At 39.4% G+C, this 25,660-nt stretch overlaps 1 protein-coding gene and 1 pseudogene across 1 annotated transcript; one reads left to right on the top strand and one right to left on the bottom strand.

The window, feature by feature from the left end:
- Positions 1-11,705: 11,705 nt before the first annotated feature.
- LOC141812353 (transcription factor DIVARICATA-like) lies at positions 11,706-14,315 on the bottom strand. Its single transcript, XM_074700385.1, has 2 exons — positions 13,819-14,315; positions 11,706-12,084 (listed from the first exon to the last, which is right to left on the bottom strand). Exons 1-2 carry the CDS (start codon positions 14,313-14,315, stop codon positions 11,706-11,708), a joined length of 876 nt encoding a protein of 291 aa, XP_074556486.1.
- A 2,997-nt stretch (positions 14,316-17,312) lies between these two features.
- LOC141812352 (elongation factor 1-gamma 2-like) lies at positions 17,313-20,876 on the top strand (annotated as a pseudogene).
- The last annotated feature ends 4,784 nt before the right edge of the window (positions 20,877-25,660 follow it).

Here is a 25,660-nt window from a genome sequence, read left to right as displayed (position 1 = left end):
CTTTTCTTTTAACCAATGATTCAAGAAGAAAAATATAGGTGTTGTCTATGGTTAGAGATAGATAAAGAAACAATAATTATGTGATACCCCTCTTAGTCCCTGCCCTGACAATTCCTGTAGACTTGCCTATGCAGGTCCACGCTAGACAGCCAGCAAACATGACCTGAAGGCACAGTTTGGTAGATTGAGAACAACCTTTTTGTACATCCCGGAAAGGCAGGTTGGGAACAACCCCTTTGGGTACATCTTGAAAAGACTAAGTGCTCGTGGACTCGAAATGTCGAATTGGGAACAACCCCTTTAGGTACATCCCTAGAAAGGCTAAGTGCTCATGGACTCGAAAGAGTATATTGGGAACAACCCCTTTAAGTACACTTCGAGAAAGACTACCTGCTCGTGGACTCAAAATGTTGGATTGAGAACAACCTCAGAAAGGCCAAGTGCTCATGGACTCAGAAGGGCAGATTGAGAACAACCCCTTTGGGTGTATCCCCGGAAAGACTAAATGCTTGTGGATTTGGAATGTCGGTTGGTAACAACTCCTTTGAGTACATCCTTAAAAAAGCCAAGTGCTCATGGACTCAAAATGACGGATTGGCAAGAACTCTTTTGAGTACATTCGTGGAAAGGTTAAGTGCTCGTGGACTCAAAATGGTGGATTGGGAACAATCTCTTTGGGTACATCTCCGGAAGATTAGGTCCTCATGACCTCAAAAGCACGTGGACTCGGAAGTGTACAAACTCAGAAGTGCATGACCTCAAAAATACATGGCCTCAGAAGTGCACAAACTCAGAAGTATGTGGACCAATTTTGATCAGTGGTTACACCAATTTTGAGCACCCTGCTATGATACTAATTGTTGGATCGAGAAAGCACTAGAGCATGTTGAATAGTGTGATTTATAAACTTTTAGAAATCATTCGTAAAGCAAAGAAATGCAACGAAAATAAAATAAAATAAAATAAAGACACTTTATTTTTACTTAGTTCACAGCCTTAGGATGCTACTCCAAGGCCTACAGTCATGTTATCCACTTTCGTTCGACAATTACTATTAGTCTTTTCCTCAGAAGAGAAGAAGGTTTGTTTCTTTTATAAAGATAGGGTTCAATAATAATCTTACCGACCCTTAGAATAAATCAATACAGAATGAGTATGAAAGTCACTAACTACATGTTACCAAATGTTAGGCTCGTTTGAGCTCATAACGACATCGCATCATTATTGCATTGTTGAATCTTGAGTCTAGTATCATTTTGATGTCAGAATGTTGGCACATAATGAAGAAGAGAAGCGTCAAAAAGCATTCTATGAGGTTGCTATTTGAAGGTACTTTTATTGATCATTCTAGGAACCTCCAGTATGATTTATCCAATTTGACTTGTCGGTGAGTTATCCATCTCCAGGCGCCTGGACCGCTAATGTGACTACATCTAGTCGAGACTCTGCTCGCATCAAGTTTATCCCTCTTTGAGTGTTTGGATCCCATCTGGACGCTTGAAATCTAACATGTCCAGCAGTTAGATTTCTAGCTATCCGAGCGCCTAGAACCACTAAGGGCGTCTGGATCTCGCTATTTCCAACCAGCTTCTTTTATTGCTTCCTGCATGTAAGATACCTGAAGTTTTTGGGCTTAATTAAATATAATTAAGCTCTAATAGATAATATATATATATATATATATATATATATATATATATATATATAATAATAATTTAAGGAGATTAGTGGCAAGATTAATTAATATTAATCTTGGTTTAAGTTGATTGGTTAGGGGATTAAATGAGGTAAACAAACCTTACCTCTAATGATTGTATTCAGGTCTAAGTTTGTAATAGGCTGGATTTCAAATTTGAATTTCTTATTGGGGCCCAATTAGCCATATAATGAGCCCAATTGACTCAGTCATTTAGCCAATTAAATCAGCCTTAGAGTTAGTGGATCGGGTTGGGTTAAACCCGTTAGAAACCCAATTAAAACAGTGTCGCGATTTTTTCTGCCGTCCGCTGTCTTCCGCGCGACCCCCGCGCCTGCGTCTCGCGCAACGCCGAATCCGATAGAATCGGACGCCGCCGCCGCGCCCGAGTCCATCGGCGAAAAACTTGGGTAAGGAGAGCTATAAGAAGGCCGCCGATGCAAGCAACCCTAACCACCGCTTCTCCTCTTCTTCCTCCTCACTGCCGCCACCTCCCTCGCCGGCGCGGACCACGGCGCCTCCCGCAACGTCGCCAACCCATCGACCTGAACCGCCACTAGAGGGTTCGACGTGCAGGTACTGGTCGCCGTCTAGTGTCCCAACCTCGGTTCCGTCCTTGTTCCTTGCGATCCCGACGGAGGCGGAGTCCAAGAGTTCGATTGATGGCGGTGCTTCGTGGTGAAGATGAGGATGCTCTTCGCACTTCCTTGGGAATGTGTCAAGAAGGGGATGTGCTCTCCATGAACTTGGTGATCGGTGGGTGCTTGCGTGCAAGGGAATGGGATCAAAAGGGTTCTCGAATCGGAAAAAAAATGGTATTGGAGGTATTTTTCTTCTTTATTCAGTTTCTTTGGACTCCTTCATTGTGTTAATGGTCAGCTGATTCGTTGGTAGCATCAGGAAGAATACCCCCAAATCTAAAACATTAAGAGGAAAAATGATGATTTTGACTAAGGAAATCTAGAAATCATTTTAAAACTTGTAGAGGATTACACTTTCTTGGTTGATTTAATCTTGGGAAATGTGATGTCTCCATATAGTTACTTTTTATCTTCTCCTCTTAATTGAATTAGGTGGTGATAAGATTAAATTCGTGAGATTGAGGGTTTCGTAGGATTATAAATTTATTTGATTTACTAATTAGGGTTTATGCCTAATTAATAAGGAGATTAATTTAATTAGACAAATAATTAATGGCTAAGTACTAATTGATTTAAATTGAATTATTTATAATTAATTTATTACAAATTTAATTATTAGTTAATTTGATTAACTAATTAATAGGTGATTAAGAAGGATTATTAGTAATTTAGTAATATGAGTAAGTGTGGAATAGGGTTAACTTGAGTTTAAATTAACTGAAGTTAATTGGAGTTTAATTGAGTTAGATTAACCTTAGAATCGACTAGGGTTTACTTTGTTGAAAATTAAATATAATATTTAGAAGATGTTTATTTTAATTACAGGACCTTGATCTATTGATCCTGCTATACACGGAGAATTTTATTAGAGTTTTATTGCTACGATTCGTCAATCAAGTAGGTATTCCTGTGCTTGGTCAACACAGGTCTTCTTTTCGTAGTGTATAATTATCCTGTTGCTATTTTCATTGTGTTCGTTGCTTGATTCGTGCTTGGCACTTACCGTTGGCCTTGATATGATCTGTTTATCCTCAATGCAATCTCATTAATAGATGTTTATTTGTGTTGGTTTATCATGATTGATGTTGCACCTATCTTGATGTTGTAGTAGTTATCTGTTGAATTATGCATCATAGCATAACATGTTGTTGTTAACTCTCACTGCACAAGTTGGGTGAGAGCATTATAGCACTGCACAGGTTGGGTGCTATTAGGACTAGCTAGATAGCTCTCCTGAAGACTGCCCTTCCCCCTCGCGTGTAGTGGTTTATTGTTGGAGCGGGTGATTCCTACCGTGCATCCCAGTTCACTGCACAGGTTGGGTGTCTGGGAATGTTGACGGCAGACGGGGATATTTTTTCCGCTCCCTGTTAGTGCAGGAAGCACTAGCAGATCGAACCAGAATTTTGATTATGGAACTAGGATCAAGTTAAGTATGTGGTTTGACTAACCAAGTTGAATGAAGCTTACAGGAAACACAGGTTAAGTCCTAGTGATGCTAGGCATGAAGTCTTGGCAGAGTCAAAGTGCACCAGGTGAAGTCTGGACTGGTTAGGAGGACCATGCCGCAGCAGAAGTCTGGGCTTGGTCAGGAGGACCAAGTTGCAGCAGAAGTCTGGGCTTGGTCAGGAGGACCAAGTTGCAGCAGAAGACTTGGCTGATCAGGAGGATTAATTGCAGTACAAATCCTGGGAGGCGAAGACAGAGCCGAGTACAAGTCCAACGATTTAGGAGGACTCTGTTGGCGATCAGGTAAATTCTCCCAAGGGGAGTGGGTGAGGACGCGTTTCCGAGCGGAACATTAGGTGTCGGTCTAACCCAGGATCTCACTGGAGATCCAAAGTTAAGACTCGTAGTTGGTTTAGTGAACCAACTTAATCCTTTGCATATTATTTTAGCTAACATCTTTTGCAGTAAGGAAAAGTTAGACGAATGCGAACTCCGAATGAAAAGCTGGATTTTCGGGTCTGGCGTCGACTCAGATGAGTTCTGGAGTCGACTCCAACCGAGTCAGCTAGAATCCGGAAGTCAGCGCGTCGACTTTCCGCTAACTCAGCCTGGAGTCGACTCAGGTAAGGTTTTGAGTCGACTCAGGGTCAAAAGTTATCGCCGCTGATGCCACCGCGACTGGAGTCGACCCAGAAGTCAATCGGAGTCGACTCAGGAAGGATAACGGGCGAAAGAGATAAAGACTTATCTGCCACATCAGTTGGAGTCGACCCAGATGGGCATCTGAGTCGACTCAGGACGACTATATAAGGCAGTCACGATCAGCAGCCGAGAACAACACTTTCAAAGCCTCCGAAATTCGTTCTCGCGACTCCCGAGCCCTCAATCTTCAACGTCGGTGCTGCACCTGCTCCAAACTACTCAACTTCACACCGAGATGCTGAGATCTACCTCCGGGGAGCGATCAGGCAAGCGAAAGTTTGGTAACAAAGTTAATTTTGTATTTCAATTATTTCAGAATTTGTAATCGATTTTGTATTGATTTTTTCGATATACTTGCTGTCGAAAACGGGCAAGTGACTTAGTGGATTACCCAGAGTAAACGGTCAAGGACCGTGGACCTTGGAGTAGCAGCGTTGCACTGTGAACCAAGTAAAAACAAACTTGTCACTTCTTTACTTTGTCTTTTTACGTTTCCACAATCATACTCTGTATTCGCTTCCATACGCGCTCGAAGTTTTATGAAAATCAAAAAGCGTGCAACACACTATTCACCCCCTCTAGCATGTTCTAACGATCCTACACTCCCCACTCACGTATAGTGGTCTGTTGTTGGAGAGTGTGCAGTTGTCCTATCGTGCGCCCTAGTTCATTGCACAGGTTAGGTGACTGGGGGTGGCGAGTGCAGACAGTGACCATGCATGCATTTGTTATTAGTTGTTTACTGCATTTATAGCTGATGTACTTATTGTTATATGATTATGTACTTATTATTATATGGCTGCTGCATTTGTATGACATGACATACATGATTCTTATATTATATGTTGACCTTGCTCCTGTAGTATCATGTTGAAACTATATACTGTTTGATATCTATGCTTATATTATTTGATACCTTATTATATTGTGCACATTCCTTCTAGTATCCACTGAGTATTTTATACTCACCACCCAGATCCTGGGGTTTTCTGTCTCCTCAGGTAGTAGATAAGGATGTTGATTGAAGCTTGGAGTTCTGTCGGACTGCTTCCATCTCACAGCAAGGCAAAGTTGGTCTTCCTTTGTATGGTTTTGTTCGGATTTTGGTTCATTGTATGGTTTTGTATTGTTTTATCATGTGTAGTTCATGGAGTTTGTCATTGGATTTTATTGTGAGCGTTATTGTGGTGTTTTGACGTCATGTGTGTATATATGTTATGGTTGTGTGGGCCCTTGTATATGTATGTCATATTATAGAGCGGCCGTGTGGGCTTGCATATTGAAATGTATTCAGGAAACGTTAAATTGTTACAAAGGAGATGCTGTCGGAATTTTTCGGATGACTGTCTCTCGGGACGTGACACTACATCATAGTATTAGCACAAATATATAAGAAGTATTAGTGACAGCTTTCCAATTGTCCGATCTCAACTCTCGATCTCCTATGAAATTTCAAGTTGGATTGACATCTACTGCTCTTTATCCGAGAGTGCATCCTCACTACTTCACTCGAGAGAGTTTATTTGGTATCAAACCTTACTTGCCCGACTTGTTTGAACTTTTACTTAGCTCGATTTTGACCCTCGAAATTTTTCGCTAGACCTCCAACCTTTGACCCCTTCTAAACTTCCGCCTAGTATTCTCGATCTCCAAGACTTCATGTCTGATGCCCTCGATCTATCGAGATTTCCACCTAGTCTCTCTGACTAAGACTTCCTTTCCTAGCCTCAACTAGAACTTGTCTATTGTGCTGTGTGCATACTTAAATTAACTTATCAGTACACAAATAAAATTTAATCTTAAACCTGTTGGGATCGTCCCGGTGCAATGTGCATGCTTACACATTTCATAAACGTGTGCAGCGAAAATAAAATAAATAATTAAACTAGTTATTATCACAACATACGCATACAAACCAGGAAATAACATGTACAAAAAATGGTAGGAAATTAAAATTTTGCAGAATAATAAATTATTCTAAGCGCACCTTATTGAAGACGTTAGAACGGTGTTGGCATCAATCGAGCAGTTCTTGTTGAAATCTCGTCTCTACTGGTGATCCATGCCAAGCCCTCGTCTGGACAGCTTCGAAAGTCACGAGTCGCGTCATCGTCTTCGATACTAGTCGATGATCGATAACGATCGATTTGAGAGAAATCTTATTTCGGAAACCACGCAAGAACGTTTATCGCGATCGTTTCGGGGCTTTCTAACTATCACCGAGAATCGTATTCTCGATGTAGTTTTCGGTGGTCAACCTTTGACTGCCGATTTAGGACAAACAATCAGAAACCTTTTCCGATGACGATGGAATAATTCTTTGAAAATTTCACAAGCTTCTAGTGAAATGGCGGATGATCGTCGGGCAACCGAGAAAAACAACATGGTTCTTCTCTGACGGTTAAATGCGGTGAACACTTCACCAGCGTTTAACGACAAACGACAAACCCAGGAGAAGTAGCCAGTAGAACCCAAGAAGAAGGTTACACGTTAGCAACAGAGAGGAAGAGCTACAGTCTTCCTCTGTTTCACGATTAAGGCCAATTGGGTTCACGCGGCGGCAACATCTCGTGTGCTCCAGCAAACAAGAAGGAACTCGGTGATCGTGCTTCCTCGACGTAATGTGAATAGAGAAGAGAGAGGCGGCAAGGGCGTTGCTCTTCTCCTTCTTTCACGCAGCCGGGTAAACATAGCGACGGCTCTGGCATCTCTTGCGTACGAGGAAGAACAAGAGCGCAAGAGAGATGGGACCCTTGCGCTTCTCCGGTAGTCATCGCGAGGGACAAACTTGTAGTGTGTGTGACCAAATAGGTTCCCGATTATGTTGGTCGTCCGTAATTAACCATTAATTATAAAATAATCATGAGTGGCACCTAGTAGTATATCATGATCCCCAATTGACTAGAAAATCAACGATTGATTCTAGAATACTTCTAAACCTTCAGCAACTCCAATTAAATGTGCATCGTTCCTTTCACTGTCTTATATCCACTTGGTTTAGGACATAGTCTATGTGTCGGTCCTCACTAGTTTAACTACGTCACACTTAGCCCAAGCTACTTTCTTGTCCTGTGGATTCAAGTTATTTGTATATGTGTCCAAGAATACCGTACTCTTGACATGTAATGTTTTGGCCAAAGACTTTTAGTAACAATCTTGACAAGCGACCGCATGGTATACATCTCCTTTTTCAAAGAGCGGTGAATCCTCTGTGGGCTATTCAAACACCTTCGAAAACTTTGACTTATACCCAATTATCTCGGGTGCACACCTCCTCGGAGATGCTTGCTTAAGATATCAAAGTATAAGCCTCCATGACCAAGGTGACTTAAATACTGCAAGTTAAAGGAAAGTCACATTTAAACTGCACTGAGATCTTCATTGACATATGTATAGAACCATATGAAGTTTCATGGTATGTCACTTCCGATGAACTGGTTACCTTTAACCAGCATCCACGTTTAACTTTCAACATCCAATGTCTCTAGCAGTATAATCGGCTGCTTGGTTAATCAAGGAGTCTAAACGTGCTAGTCTTGACAGAATTGATGATATTTGTGCTCATCAATTCCTCGACTAGGGATAATTTTAATACATTCATAATTGCACAGATGCTCACTAGTTGTGATCCAATCACAAATTCTCTCATGCTATGAATCGTATTGTGGACATTCAGTATTTGAGTCTAAGATCCAATCAAGCACATATGGAATGCGCACTCAAATAGTGAATTACTATTTATCCAATAAATAGTATAACCATAAGGTGATTCCCTTAGGACACCCCTCAAATTAACAAAACCTTGCCAACATCAAAATATCGATTTGATTTTGGTGCTTCCTGCACCAACAGTCTGACACTCATGATTATTTCTACGTTCACTTAGGGTACTATGTTTAAGAAAATTTATAGTAACCATCAATAGGTTCCTGTAGGATGATTAAGTTTTAGAGGATTCATGAAGTCTGAATCCTTTAGAGTCGAGGTAGCCGAGTTAATGGAAGGAGTTAAGGAGCCTGTGTCCTCTGGAGTCGAGGTGGCCGAGTAGATGGAAAGAGTCAAGCAGGTTGTGTCCTTTGGAGTTGATGTAGTCGAGTCAATGAGGGAGTTGAGGAGGTTGTGCCCTCAAGAGACGAGGTAGTCGAGTCTGCTGGGATGTATACTAAAAGCCTAGCTTTTTGTATAAACATCTATCTTGAAATAATATGAAATAAGAATCATATTGGTCAAATTTTGCATTTTATATAATGCAGTTGTCTACTTAATTTATATTGTAGATAACATGTTGTGTGATGTCATACACAGAAGATCATATTATCAGTTCCTTATAAATTATAAATAGTAGCTCACAACCAAGATGGATAGGGACAAACCATTGGAGTGGTTATAGTGTAATTGATATTAGTTTATCTTGATTATTAAATTACACTAGTATACTTTGTGTGTATTGAGTAGGACCGTTTGAGGTCATTCGATTTATACTGATTATATAATCGAACTAGACCTCAGCTATTATGGATGTGCATGCTCTTAATCCCGATATAATAACAAGCACATATACTTAGTATGTATTTCTTTGATTCATCAAAGGGTGAGATTTATCTCGTTAAATCAAGAGGCCTGATGAGTTGGGAGATAATGCTATGTATATGGTGTGTTGTTGATTATAGAAGGAAACTGTGTCCTAATATTTAGGCTGATGATGTCTCCCTTGAGGAGCTCATAAGGATTATCATGTAAATCCTGCAGGAGGACTTAGTTCCGCATGATAATAAAGTTGAGTGGTATTACTCTTGGATTTAGAAGTTAATTAATTGAGTTGTTAGTAATTCAATTAATTGGCGGACATACGATATCTTAAACACAGAGAGATTAATGCACTCATGATAAGAAGGAGCTCATATTATAATATGGAATTAGTGTGGTAGTTTAATAATAACGCTTTAGTGGTATGAGTTATTACGGGCGTTACATGATGCCATCGGGGTATTGATGCAATAAGCAGACATTCTCAAAGCGACACAAGTGATCTTTCGGGTCTGTAGAGCCATCATATTCTCCCACCTGGGATGGTCGAAAGTGCCGGGGCAATTCTTGCTCTAATATTTCTCGTGCAAAAGGTATGTCGGGCAGGTCGGCTAGCATGTTCGCTGGCGCTTTTCCCTTCCGGGCATCCCGGAATATCTCCCTCGTCGGGGATTTACTAGAGTCTTCGTCTTCATACCCTCGCTCTCCATTAGTCGATCCTGCTTGTGTTGAGAGTTCCTCGATAGGAGAGGGTCTCTGTTTCCCTCTGGTGGGGTGACCCGCCGGTATCGGGGGCGGTTGGGTCGGAACGTTGCGCAACGCAGCGTCGATGGCCTGTTGTACGATCTGGTTTAGATCGGTTTTGTTCATTGTTACTGTCTCCTCTTGATTTCTATCCTCTACGGGCTCTCGGTTGCTAGCGGTGCGCCTGGTGTTCACCATCGTGTCGCCTAGCTCAGAGTTCCCACAGACGGCGCCAAAATGTTCCGGCTCCTTGCCGACGATAGCCGCAACACCAGGCAATAGGAGGCCGCGTCAACTGGTACCACCGCGTCAAGGAGAGAGGCCCTGAAGAGACAACAACTGAACGCACGGGTTAGTAGGGAGCCGGGAAGTCCCGGCGTGGCCACTCCGACGCTCAAGTCAGGCAATGAGTAAAGAGGTATGTATCCGACAAAGATTCAGAGAGTTTATTGTCATACCTGTGCCGTTTATATAGAAGTGGGGGCGTTATTTTAGGATCTTGGAGCCGGTGATTGGCTATCAGTCCCCTATTGACGTGGTAAGGATAATCTTCGAGGGTTTTTGGTCATCCGACGGTTCGGATTTGTAGATCTTTATCTGGCGGTTGTGCCCAAACAGGCCTTCTTCTTTGGGGCTAGGCTGGGTCAAGTAAGGGACTCGGTTTGTGTTCTTGTTCTCGTAGGCGAGTGTGTACCTGTCGCCAACGAAGGTCGAGAGTGGCCAATTTGGGAAGGCGTGCCTGGAATATATATGTATTGGCGGCCTTGTTTTAGTGGGGGGATCCCTGCAGAGTGGTCCGGCGATCTTTGCTGGGGTCTTGCCCGGCGGTAGGAGGTGTTGTTAGGACTTCGCCCTGGGGTAGGCACACGATGCTAGTGCCTCGTCGGGAGGTAGGCAAGCGATGCTGATACCTTGTCCGGAGGTAGGCAAGCAGTGCCAGTACCTTGTCCGGAGGTAGGCGGGTGATGCCGATACCGGGTCCGGAGGTAGGCAAGCGGTGCTAGTACCTTATTCTGGGGTTGGTTATGAGATGGTGTGTTGTTGTCGCGGAATGCCTCTTGGTAGGTAGAGAGCTCCTAAGTTCCTTGAGTCTATTTCCGTGTACCTTATTCCCTTGCTAGGGTTTACACTCTGCTTAATTATCCTTTGGTTAGAGGATGACCTCCCGTGCTGATGGGAAGGGGGTCCGGGTTTTTCGCGTGAGGTCTGTGTCTTTTGCGTTAAGGAAGGTCGATCTTCCCTACCTTTCCCTAAGTCTTCAGGAAATACCCTTCCGGGCTTCTACCCCTTCTCTATCCATATTCCTCCCTTGGTGAGGGATATTCGTCCCGGATCAACGTGCAATGTCATTTATAATCTAATCCTGTATATTTTGTAAGAAAAAAAGTCAACTGGAATTGCAACTTTGATATCTCAGAATTTATAGTATGAATAAGAGACTGATAGCCGATTTCTGGAAGCGAAGTTGCGACGAAGAGCCATTCAACCAACTCCAGATATGTCAAACATTAAAGCCAACTCTCCTGGTACTGCAACTCCTTAAGCATGCAACAAGCCAAAACTTTCTAGATCTTTGAATCTGAAGAAGAAACTTGAATCTGAAGGATCAAATATCAATGCTATCATGCTTTTTCATCCTCCATTGAAGTGGTTGTTACTGTAAGATAGCAAAAACTAGATCGAAAGAGTTCTTCATTGTGAAATGGCTGCAAATATTCAACTACAGTATCCACATTAGTTGGTCCTTCTGTTTAAACAGTATGTAGACATACTGAGTACCATACCAAGCTAATAAAACTACCAGCATTAATGCTCATTATATGTCGATATGTTAATTACATGCCAAATTATACTACTGTCCTCAATACATAGAGCTAGTGTCTTACATGCAAACACTATTTTACATGTCAAACTCTACTGCTGCCCTCTAACATGTTTCTTTGCAATTAGTATTGTTCAGGTTGTTGTGACTCAGCTGGTGATGCCTCTTCAGCATTGGCTAGAGATGAAGAAGCACCTTCCCTACTCTCCTGCAAGGTGGATGCACTTGCCTGATGTAGAACATGGTTGGTCTTATTGCAAACTTTGTTCCTCTTCATTGCCTCGAATAGGCTCCTCATATGTGCTAACTTCTGTAGAGGTGTGATGCTCCTGATGTCGTGTATGCTTGCTCGCCGCTTGACCCCCTTGCAGTTACGTTCCATCCGGTTGTAGTACTTTTGAGCATGACTAGCCACTTGAGTTGGGGTTCTTGTGGTCACAAAGTACCTAGCAATGTTCCGCCAATCTCCACGCCCGTACACACTTAGGCCCATCAGGAACAATCTTGAAAGACAAGGATTTCAAATTAAATTTGTAGTTGCACTGATACTTATTTTTGAAGAGTCGTCAAAAGAGTATCAATTAATGTATATATGTTGTATCCATATCGCACTATATTTTTTATGTTATGAAAAAGTTTGAAAATGTGCTTCAGCAAGTAGATTTAAGATCTTAAGCTTGTAGGATCATATATGAAAGGGAGAATAACTGAATCATATATCAAAAGCTAAATAAACAAAGTGTACAAGGTCGAGTTGAATCTAATTTTTGGTGAGTTGTTCCAAGCATCATATATCAAGCTCAATCTAACTAATATTGGTGAGTTGTTCCAAGCATGACCCAAATTGTACAATATCGAGCCGAATCATGGGGGATTGACCCATTTAACACTTAGTTTACAAAAAGGGTCAACAATCAATGAATTCTTAGTGATAAAAATGGAGAAATAATTAACAACTAGGAATTGCTCTAATTTTATACTAAATGCATTCCAAAACAATCAAAAATATCTACCCATATACATTTCAAATGTTTTCCTTTTTTTTTTTTTTTGAGGTTTTATGATTTAGTATTATTATTACCATATTGTTTTTACCTATCTTTTATTTTCACCATAAATTATGAAAGAAAATTATAGAATATGTAATTTTGATGTTATGAAAAAAAATATGAAATGTATTTAAACAAGTAGCTAGATTAACGATGTTAATCTTCTATCATCACAAAAGTTAATCAAATAAATTATCATTTATGAACATCATCGAGTGCTCTTATAGAAGGAAGAATCCTTATATTGTTGTTGTTGAAGTAGAACATAAACTAATGTCATCAAATGGAGTAAATTACTATAAGCTAAAGCAATTCATCATTGAAGAATATTGCATGTAACCAAGTCACAAACCCATGTATTTTTTAGATTATGAAAACATGAAATATACCCGGGTAGATGAAAACTTTAAACTTCTAACCTCATAAATGGAAGAATATTGAACGATCAAATTGAAGATAAACGAATAAAGTTGTCGTTTACAAACTAATCTCTGAAGGATATCAAACAAGATCATAAGATACACAAATAAATTGTCGTCTACGAACTAATCTCTGCGTTGTCACTTTCACTATTTGAACAAGAATTAAGCTAAAAACTAGAGTGATTCAACCAATTATCCTTTTTACTTCCCAAGCAAATGAAGCATAACTAGCTCTCTTAGTTTCTCTACATGTCTAAGGACAACAAAATGTAGTTGCCAGAGTTAACAAAGAGAGGTACAATTATTCTTGTAGTTGCATCATGTCTTAGAAAAAACACAGCTTTACAAATCTAATAGATTTTATTTTTAATTCAGGCATGCGTGTGAGTATTTTTTTAGTGAATTCCTAATTAGTAGATATTTGCATGTATAGATTATCATAATTATATAATTGTAAAAAAAAGCTTCTGAACAATTAATTTAAAAATATAAACTAAACAAAATTAAATTATGAATCACGTAACGATCTTATAGTTTAACTCTAATGCATGGTCAAATATAGATGAGTTCATGTCATGGTGATCCCTAAAAGGAAAGCAGGAAGAAGATCTTGCGCAGACTTAGCGCTGCTGCCTTCCAAAAATAGCAAAAATAGACAAGCAGATCCAGAAAAGATCTATCGATATAAACACTAATATTTTTATATAGATCCCAAAATATTGAAACCCTACATATGTAAAAGTTGCACCAAGCAAATTCAACGAACCTGTGCTCTTCCTCCGTCCAACTCTTCCCCTTCGTCGACGACGCCGCCTTAACCACCCTCTTCCTCGCCTCGGCCGCAGCTGCCGCTGCCGCTGCCTCCGATGACGACGTCCCTCCTGCCTCCTTCTCTGCACCCTCTTCTTCATCTCCCAGCAGCACCATCACCTCCTCCAACTCCGCCTGCGTAAGCCCCGTCTCGAAGTCAAACATCACTTCCTCCTCCGCCACTGCCACCTCCGCTGAAGCTGAGCTATTGCTATTACCATCTTTCGGAAACCCTAATTCCCCCTCCGCAAAGTAGTGATGACCCTGGTAGAGGCCGGAGTCAATGAGGTCAACGTCCGAGACGAGGTCGAGGAAGTGGTCTCGCACCTCCTCGACGCTCTTCGTCGGGACTCCGGCGGCGAGCCTGTCGAGCCAATTTGCGCCGTCAAGGTCGAGCACCGCAATCATGTTCTCAAACTCCTTGTCCTCAGAGAAGCTCCACGAAGCCGCCATTTATCACCACACGATGTATCTTCTTGATCTCTTCCCTTGAGATCGAAACAATATACCAAATTCGACTGCCAAAGATCGCAATCCTTTCGTTGAGATTGAAATCTTTAGAGCTTGTTGCAGGGACGCCGGAGACAAGGAAGCTTGTACAGACACATCTGGAGTGGTGAGGAAGAGCTGAGTACTGGTTCAGTCTTCATGGCAAGGTTGCAAAATAGATGAATAAACCAAGCGAGAACAGGTAGGATTTATTCCTTTTTCTGGCCTTTCCTTTAACAAAACATGAACTTTTTTTTGGAAGGAAGGAGAAGAATTTTTGTAATGAGAAGGTAAAAAAGTGCTCCTTTTTCAACAGATGCATGCACTTCAATATTACCGTATGTCTTGAGGGTACGGCATGTAGATGTCCATGTCCATGTATATATTGAGGTCATTGGATCACTTCATTCTTAAATAAGAAAAAGATTAGGGTTTTGGATGAAATATTGGCATTGGGTCAATAGGAATAAAGGTGGAATTATATTGTGAAATATTAATGGAGGAGAAAATGAATTGTCTGTGACAGCCACAGAGCTGAAAAAGAAAAAGAAGTGATCCAGTTTTGATAGGAGAAAATGACAAGGAGGAGGTTGCGTGGTCGGTTGACAAAATCCATGCATGCACCTTAAAATTACAAGGCATACCATGGATATGCCTGTCGTACTTGGAGTACCCACAAAAGAAGCTATATGTTTCAGATATTTCATGTATCTTGATTTGCTATTAGTTTATTTTTGGTTAATGAATTATTATGCTTTATCCTTTTTGTAATTAAACAAGTTTGAGAAACAGTTTTCTATAACATTGAGTATTCACAAAAGTCAATAGATCCGAGGTGACAGTTGGGAGTTTAAGGAGTTCTTTGCCTTCCACGAGGTATGTACGTACGATTTAATGAGAATACTATGTGATATCCACTTGAGTGCTCGACTTCGGAAGTCAAATGCCCTCAGTTTGATCATCCCTCTGTATTTGACTGCCTTAAGTCTAGATCATGTTACATCGACACCCATCCAACTCAGATGAGTCTTTCTCACCCGATCCCTTTAGATGGGTCATCTAGCGATAGCGTGATTGTAGGCATAACTGACACAATAACAAAAGACAATTATGGAGCAATGGTTGCAAAACGGATTGTAGTTACCACGATCAAGACGTCAATAGCAAGAAGGAGGTCAGGGCATTGCAAGTAACATATAGGTATAAGAGCTTAAGGGGCCTTCATATTATGATAAATTCCATTTTCAACCCTTTGACCTATATTGTTCTTTGTTAGACATCTCTAGCACTTTTTGATGTGTGTTGATTTTGGTAAGAATCATCGAAGTCATAGGTAGTTAAGATGAGAGAAGGAGATAATCAACTTGGAAGTCAAGAAAACAACGAGAATCGGGAGGCATTTGAAGATCCTAGGTGAGGCAGGGAATCTTCGCTGCATCATAATTAGTGCTGTTTGTGGGAAGATGGGAAGAGGTGAGTACAAGAAGAAAGCCTAGAGGCGGATGAGGTCCCTCTGATAGCACCCACCACAATGCACTTGAAGGAACACCTAGATCTGCAACACCCTTGTACCAAGAACAGTTGACTCATATATCGTGGCTACGAGGTGAAGGAAGTTTTGCGGCGGTAGGCGATACCTGCATCTTTGCACACCAGGTAGGAAGCGAACACCCACTAGCAGATCCTCAAGAGAGGCTCAAAAGTCCGAGTTCCTATGAGAGTCTAGAGCAACCAAGGATGTAGAGGCACCAGCTGACATACCCAGAGCAAGGAGGGATGAAGAAGAATACCATGGTTTGAAGGGCAACCCCATTTTCATAAGAAATACTAACGGACGGGCTCCTCAATAATTTCCCATCACCACACATAGAAGAGTTGCTCTAATCTAAAAGGGTGTTCGAGAATGCAACTCTTCAACATGAATATTATGATGGCATAAAGTGCAGGGTGTTCCTTACTACTCTAGTAGGAACTACTAAACAATGATTTAATACCTTAAAGTCTCAATCCCACTAAATACTATAGAATTGAGAAGAAGAAGAAAAAGAAAAGATGGGGAAACCTTCAACCTCTTTGAAGGAATAGTTTGTTGATCTTGCTACGTGCATCTTCAAACACTACAACAAACTTGACTTTCTGCAGCACGTCATTAACGACACACATCTATAGTGTGCTGTTAATAATACTTTTTACAGCGCACATAATTAAGTGCGCTGCGGATAATATATTATATTTTAAAATTAACAGCGTGCGTATAATCGTGCGCTGCGAATAGTATTTTTTACAGCGTTCAAAAATTCTGCGCTATTAAAAGAGGGTTAAAAAAATACTATTAGCAGCGCGAATAGAGAATACGCTGTTAAAAATATATTAAAAAAGGATATATTTTTTCCCTGCTTCCCTTTACACACATCGCACTGCCGATTTAGGTTAATTTCCTTTCGCGACCGCACCTGTCCTCGCCTCTGTTCTTTCGCGACCGCATCGCCCAGCTCGCTCGCCGCCCAGCTCTCTCGCCGCCCAGCTCGCTCGCTCACCGGCCAGCTCTCTCGGCGCCCAGCTCTCTCGCCGCCTCCCGATTCGCTCGCCGCCCAACTCTTCAATGCCCTAGATCTCCCGCCCAGCTCGCTCGTCGGCGCGGTTTCGTGAGATTCCGCGCTCACTGGCCGACGACCAGTGCTCGCTCGGCCGACCATCACTCCTCCCGTGCTCGCCCAGCCGCCGAGGTCTCCTTCAGAGCTCGCTGCCTTCCCGCCCGCCTGGCCTTCAATCCGCAGTGCCTATTCCCTCCCTTTGCAGCGGCAAGCAGAGGTAAGATGATGTGTTTACTTGTGTGTTTGAGGTTTTTTAATTGAGTGAAACTGAGAATTGATGATGGTTTTTTTACTCCCATAAATGATAAATTTGCAAAAGCATTTTTGAGATGCACGTACTTATTGTATTTACCCTCCTTCAGTTACCCGCTTGAAGGAGAACAATCCTCTTTTGGGCTCTTCTCTCATTGAATATGTAAGTTTCCCCTCTCAATGTATCAATTTGTTTTGCAGTTGAACCAATTCTTTTTCTTGGTTTGTATTTGGCAGGGCCACATTGAACAGTGGATTGATTTTGCAACATTGGAAGTTGACATGAATATTTTAAAATGGTTTGTTCCACGAGCTGGATGGGTGCCTTACTTTGCTCCTGTAAGTATAATATTTCCATCTCCTATGCACATCATATTGAAAGCTTGGTTGGACTCATTTATTTTCATGAATTGTGTGCTTTGTAGGCTGAGGAACTAGTGATAACTAATTTGAAGAGGGCTCTCGCAATATTGAATACCTACCTTGCCTCAAACACATACCTCGTTGGGCATTCAGTTACATTAGCTGATATCATTATGATATGCAACTTATATCTTGGATTTTCAATAATATTGATTAAGAGTTTTACATCAGAGTTCCCTCATGTGGAAAGGTACTTCTGGACTTTAGTTAATCAGCCTGAGTTTCGTAAGGTATTAAGCGAGGTCAAGCAGACAGAATCTGTTCCACCTATTTCCTCCCAAAAGAAACCTGCTCAACCTAAAGAACCAGCTAAGCCTAAGGAAGTTAAAAAAGAACCAAAGAAGGAACCTACAAAACCAAAAGTACCAGAAGTGGAAGAAGAGGAAGAGGCACCCAAGCCCAAGCCAAAAAAATCCTCTAGACCTACTTCCTCCTAGCAAAATGATATTGGATGAGTGGAAGAGGCTCTATTCCAATACAAAAACCAATTTCCGGGAGATTGCTATCAAAGGTATTGTTTCCACCTTTTGCTACAAAATAAGTATTTTGCTTGATATTCATTGCTTTTATTAATTTTTTATGTCATCTATTGCTACTTTATTAATAATCTTCAATTTACCTTTATTTGTGATATATTAGATATTAACTAAAGGATATTACTTTCTATTCTCTGTATCAGACATTCTAAAATGTTATTGTCTTTTGCTCTCGGATAATGCATAATATTTTCCAACAACATTAGATGTATGCGTTGTAAATTTGGTACTTGGGTATTGGCTCCCTTGGTTATGTGTCCTTATTGTATACGTTGAGCCTCTTATATTTCTTGCACTATGATTTATTTTAGAGCAATGAGGGAGAGGTTATGTTTATAAACAATTATGAATCCAAAATTTCTATACATATGCTTATATATATTATTATTTATTTCTAACAATTTTTTTATATGTATATATGTCAAATACTTAAGGAAAAAGCAAGTCCTGCAGATACAACAATTACAATGTCACAAGTTTGGATTGAAGGTCACAAGAAGAAAAATGGCCAACCTATTACCAAGCTATTGGAGATAAAATAGTAATAAGAGTTTTCATACATATGCTAGCACTGCAGATAAAGCTATTTTACAATATTTGTATATTGATATTTGTAGAAAGAAATAGAAGAATGCCCACCTGAAGCTTTAAACACAACTAACATTGCCGATGATGCAATTAGCCTAGTATTTGGCAAGGAATCTCGATGTAGAGTGCGTGGAATGTGCTTTGGAGTTAAACCATCAAAAGTCGGAGCTTTTGTGGAAAAGAATTCAACTGTTAAGCATCTTGAAAGTATAGTGCATAATATTCAAGAAGAAATGCAAGAAATGAGGTTCTATTTTCAAACTATAAAGTTACAAAATGAAAAGGAACAGGTTAGTAATGTGGCTATTTTTATTGTAGAGTTATATAGGTATTCTGATTTTATCCAGAATTATATTGTATTTCTTCTGATGAATTGTTGATTGGTCTTTCTGTTTTAAATGCATTATTGGTATTTATGGAATCTGATTAGTGTTTATGGAATCTGATTAGTATTTTTGTTTTTTCCCAACTTAGATATGTTATGTGTTTATGGAATCTGATTGGTATTTGTTTGTCAAATTAGGTTGCTAGTGGTGGCATTGGAAGCGGTGTTGAAAATTTTATTAGTAGCGATAGCAATATTGCAGCTCAGGTAACTATCTTAACCTAATATTATACTTTCGTTTATTATTTATAACATGCTCTATTATCAAATTTATTTAATCATTAATTATTGTTTATTGTGATATAGTCGAAATTAAAGAAGATGACTGTTGGAGATATCAGTGTTAATGCTAAATGTAAGCTGCTTCATTGGTCTGTTGATGGAGCGGTTGCAGAAGGTCGAATTGCATCCACAGATCCAAAAGCAAAAGTACATCATGTTCCTCTTGGTGGATCTTATTGGAAAGTTTGGATTGATAGAGTTTTTTGGAGAAGGTGGAGCTAATTCGACCAAACGAAGAAATGTTTTTTCTTGAGGATGCAATAGGAAGCACAGTAGCTTGGGCATCGATGTTTATAATTTTGTCTGACTTCACGAATGAGCCTCAAATTAGAATTTATAATCAAAAACCCTTAGCTCACAAAACAAATGTAATACAGGGGCCACGAGTCGTATTTTTCCATGGACTAGTAGAAACTTGTATAAATCGAGCTAAGATGTCGTTATTTTTTGGTTTTTCAAATATAAATGGGGTTTTGGTATTTTAAACAGAAATGTAAATGAAAGAAACAAATGCAAGAATTAAAGCTTGATACTAAAGCCTAACAAACACTAAAATTCAGCAATTACAGAATTAAACCAAATACATGATGCAATTCTCAGCAAATAATACGAATACTGTAACTACTAAACTAATCTAGCATTTCAAGACATTTTATGCAACAATTTTAAAGACATTAGAAATTATAGAATCTGATTTAAACAAACAAAGGAAACCAGAAAAGTAAATGCAAAGGATTTTAAACTAATGTAAAGAATCTAATTTGAAACTAAATGCAATCAATTATCAAATCTAGGTTGCAATGCACATGAAACATTAGCCACAATCCTAAATTCTGATACAATCCACAAAATTCTGATACAAACTAAAATCATCTGATACGTAACAGTAAACCTATGAATAGAACAAGAATTTGAATAAGAGTTTAACTACTGAATTACTGAATCAAAGCATGACAATGACACTATCTAATGATTCAATCCAACAATTCAAGAATCGTAACTAATCTGATCAACAGGAATCAGAACGAAATTGACAGAAACAAATAACATCAAAAATCAGAAATCAGATAAACAAATATCAGATCTTCCCTTCCTTTCGAATCCCTCTTTGCCGTCACACAAGTCTGATCAAAGATCAGAAATCCCATCGTACAACCACGTAGCTTAGCTCAACCTGGATGAAATCAGATCTGAACAAACGAACACAAGAAACCCTCTCGCGCTGAAATGAACAGAGCAGATCCATTGTAAACCGGAGATTTGATATCAATCCTTGAAACCGAACTTGATATCTCTTGATTTTGTCTCAGAAATAACCCAGAGAACTCAAAGAACCCCTTCAAATCCTCCGGATCTCGCTGATTCTCTTGGATTTCAGGATCGGATCAAAAACTCGCGGCGGAGGAAACCAGCTGAAGAAACCCTCATCCAGCAGATCTTCCTTCGGAATTATGGTCGAACATAGCTAGTAATCTTCCTTAGAGATCCGGAAATCAATTGGAATGGAAAGACCTGAAGATTCGGCCGCGCAAGATCGAAAACAGAGGCGAAAAACGACGAACAGAAACTAGCTACAGTACTCGCGATCCTAAGCTACAGTGTTCTTTCTCGTTATAAGCGGGGTTTTAAACTCGAACTGTTGAGCCGGGTTTATTTCTGGGTTCAGTCTTGGTTCAGCTGGTTCAGCTCCAATTAAGCCCAATTTAGCTCCAATTTGATCCCAATCAACTCAAATCTTGATCATGAAGTTCGGTTCAAAAGAATTTGACTTGACTTGGCTCAATTTGACTCAATCATGGCTCCACTTAAACCCTACAAAGATTAAGCTTCAATTAATACCAAATTAACCAGCAAAATCACAAAATTATAATCAATCATCCAAAAATATACCACGTCACAAATGCAATTCAATTATGTTGATTAAAGCAATTAATTATTCATACAAAATCCAATTTAACCAACAAAATACCATAAAACTCTAGCTTATCAAATTCCCCCACACTTAGCCTTGTGCGTCCCGCTCAAGCCAAAACAATAAAACTAACAAACTCCTACTATCGTACCCCCCTAGATCATCTTCAATCAAAGTTAGAAAACAATTGAAAGAGAATTATCTAAAGTTGTAGAATCTCAAAAGTTTAAGTCCATGAACTAAACCCTTGTTCTTGATTAACCACCTAGCAAAGTTCATCCTTCATGACTAATTAAGATAAATGCACCACACTCAATCTCACAAGGTTGTTTTCAGTAGATAAATCAGTAGCTCTCACCCTAATTCTAATTCATGATCAAGTAAAGTAGGGCTCACTCAAGCAACTTAAGTTTCATGCACTTCCATAGGCTTGCTTGTTTTCTACTCTCCACTAGCATTCTTGATTTTTGAATCCACACCTATTAAGGATTATTGAAGACAATAAGCAAATCATGAACTGAAGCAAATGAGATAAGAATTTAGAAAGAACAAGGTTAAGAAAAGGAACTTTAAAGAAAATGAATGATAGTGGTAGATATGGATATACTTAAATGCTAACCAATGACTTCTTGCCCTCTTTTCTATTTCATTTCTTTTGTAACACATTTGTTTCTGTTCATTCTTCAATTCCATGGAAAAATTCTGGTCTAAACTCTTTCAATTTCCCTCCTTGATACAAACTTCATTTCTCTTCTTCATTTTGCCTCAAAATCCACCAAATGTGCTATCTTTTGTTTCCCTTTGCAAACAAACCAATTCCTTCACATTTAAGTTCCAAAAGAGATAAGAAATAGCAATCAATCATCAGCAAGCAAAATTCAATGCACATGAAACCATAATTGCAAAGTATCAATAGCAACTTTAAATCCAAAAACCATTCAAAACCAAAGTGATACTTTCTTTTTTCTCTCTATTTCTTCACTGTTTTTCATCCGTTCTTTTTCCATAATGAAGATTGATTACTAATGCTTATCATACTGCAATTTCACTGCATTTCGAGCTCAAATCAGTGCTCAAACATTTTTCAAAAACAAGCTGAAAAATACTGAATTTCCTGCATTTTCTGTTTTTCCTGGAATTTTTTTTCCACTGTTCTATTCTGTTTTTCCTTCCATTTTTTTCCAGTTTGTAGCTTGATTTCCATTGTTCATCATACTACAATTTCGTTGCAATTCGAGCTTGAATCAGTGTGTAACAAAATTCAAAACCCAGCTGACAAAAGCTGTAAAAAAAAAACTGCAGTTTCCTGTTTTTTGGGTTCTCTGATTTTCTCCCTTTCATTCTGTTTCTTTCTTTTTTTTTTTTTTCTTCTGCCAACAACCAGATGGATAATATTCTCAACTTGTTGTATCTAATGAGTGCTTGAATTGAATTAGCTTTCACTGAAATCCATCATCTTATCAAGATTTTGATACAATTTAACCTCTTGAAACATGCTGTTTTTTTTTTTTTTCTGCAATTCATTCTGTTTTGTTTTTTTTTTTTTCTGTAAACAAGCTCTTAGCTCTCCCCCACACTTAAAACATTTGTCTGTCCCAGACAAATCAGAACAATACCAGAATTCAGCATTTTCCAGATTCCAGAAATCAGAATCTGCACTTTTCAGAAACTGATTATCATTCAAACCCTTTTGTGCCAAATCTGCAAAACCTCCTTGCTGTTTCCGTTCACAATCTAAATTAAATTCTCAGTTTATTATCTAGAGAACGCTTGAAAAAGAAGTAATATACACCAGAATTAATCAGCTTTCCAGATTTAGAACTTTACAAGACAAATTTTTGAAACTTCCTGTTTTCCTGATTTTCAATCTGATTTCTTACATATTTCTGATCTGATCATATTTCCTTCCTAGTTTATTACACTTCAATCCCACTTCTTCACATGAATTTCAACTGATCTGTTGAAGACATTCTAAGCAGATTAATTCAATCTTTCACAGCTCTTCATCAAAATTTATTATAAACTGTTTCAATCAATTTCAGCCCTGTTTCCTTCTCATTTAAGCACAAAAAATCTTTCTTTCAACACTCTACTGATTAACATCAATGTGGCTTTATTAGCTTGTAATTACACAGGACTTAAAAATTCCAAAATTCAGAAATCAGAATTCATACTTCAAACATAAATCAGAATTTTCTTCTTCATTGGCAATTCTCAAAAATTCAGCTCACTAAATCTTTAGCAATGAAATAATAGTATGTTTTCTTCAGATTATTACTGATCAGAGACTCACTCAAAATTTTCAGAACTCCCAGCATCAGTTATGAGATTTTCCATAATGGTATCAAACTCAATCCATTTCCCTTTCAAAATTTTTCCATTTACTAAAGTTGCTTTTGATTTCTATTTTTTTCTGAGCATTTAAATGTAGATGATTATCTTTGATATATTTGAGCTATGATTTTATAATTGTGAATGTGATATTATTTAATATTTGTATGTTGGATTATAAATGTTAGAGCTTTGAGCAAGTTATAATTATTTGTATTTGTATTATATATTTGTGTTTATAGATCTATTATATTTTAAAAATATATTTATCTGCAGCACGCGGCCCGCGTGCTGCGGATGCACCTTTCCGCAGCGCGCGGGCACGTGCTACGGAAAATAGCACCTTTCTGGCGCGCTCTCCGCGTGTTGCGGATGCACCTTTCCGTAGCGCGCGGACCGCGTGCTGCGGATGCAATTTTCCGCAGCGCGCGGGTCGCGTGCTGCGGATGTATTATAACTTTCAACAGCTTAGAGTTATGCAGCACGCGATGTGCGCTGCGGATAGCTTAATTGCGCGCTGCGGAAAGTCAAGTTTGTTGTAGTGAAAGTTATATGTGGAAAATTTTGGGGGTATATGGTGATTAAAAGGGGGGTCGAAGTCAATCCTGCAACGATACAAGCTTTGTGCAACATGAGCTCCCATCAGAATCTAAAAGAAGCCCATCGTTTGGTGGAATGAATCACATATTTGTCCCAGTTTATATCAAAAGTAACTAATCAGAATTTACCCTTCCTCTAGGTGCTCTAAAGAGTTGCTCAGTTAATCTCATCTAACGGTTACGATATAATCTTCTTTAATATAACTTAATCCCTTTGATCCAATGGCCCTGATTTATTCCCTTGGGCGTGTGGTTCATTGAACCATGCCTGGTTCACCTCGTGAACCGGTTCTTCCTTCCAAAGAGAATTAAAACCGAACCGGAGAGATCTCGTCCATCGGACGCGACTTAATCTCATCCAACGGTTCTAATCTATTCTCTTTCAATCTTCTTTATTTATTTCGATCCAATGGATGCAACTTGATCTAATCCCACGGATACAAGCTGATCTCATCCATTAACTCATCCTACGGTCGAGAACTAATCTCATCCAACGGTTGAGATTAAATCTCATCCGACGGCTGAGAACTAATCTCATCCGTTTGATTGCATCCTTTTGAAGATGTCTTTAGGCTACAGTGGGGACCTCGAGGAGGTATTGGATCTGGCCTTCTGATGGGTTTCGGATCCCGTATTCAACCCCGAATACACACCTACATCCATCAATAACGATCCATTCCACTAGAGGATCATTATTGCACTACCAATCCAATCCCCAAATTACGTTATGGGTTCCTTCTTATTATTTTATGCATTGCTCCCCGTGTTTAAGATATCGTATGTCCGTCAATTATCTGAGTTCACTGACAACTCAATAATCGACATCTAAGACCTTGAATAGTACCACTCATCCTTATTGTCAGCCGGACTAAGTCCACTTGCAAGATTTGACTTGACAATCCTTATGAGCTCTCCAAGGGGACATCATCAGCCCTACTGGGACACAGATTCCTTCTATAATTAATGGCACACCGTATAAATAGTAACATCACCCAACTTACCGAGAATATTTGATCTGACGGAAAGATCTCACCCTTTGGTAAATCAAAGCAATAATTACTAAGTATAGGTGCCCATTTATTACATCGGGATTAAGAGTGCATAATTATAATAACAGAGGTCTTGTTCAATTTGCGAGTCAGTGTAAATCGAACAACCTCAATGGTCCTACTCAATACACACAAAGTGCACTAGTGTAATTCTACAGTCAAGACAGACAGTCACCGAATTACACTACAACCGTTCCCGATGGTTTGTCCAAAGCCATCTTGGTTGTGAGCCTTAGTTTATAATTCACAAGGGACCGATAATTATGGTCTTCTGTGTCTCACAAACACCAAGTTATCTACAATGTAAATTAAGAGGACTTTATTGCAAAATACACTATTGCAATCATTTGACCAAAAC

The sequence above is a fragment of the Curcuma longa genome, chromosome 18 (genome assembly GCF_044706935.1).
Source record: "Curcuma longa cultivar G26 ecotype Majalengka, Jawa Barat chromosome 18, ITB_CL_G26_1.1, whole genome shotgun sequence".
Classification (NCBI taxonomy): domain Eukaryota; kingdom Viridiplantae; phylum Streptophyta; class Magnoliopsida; order Zingiberales; family Zingiberaceae; genus Curcuma; species Curcuma longa.
The sequence above is the reverse complement of the archived record's forward strand: the minus strand, read 5'-3'. Positions and strand labels throughout refer to the sequence as shown.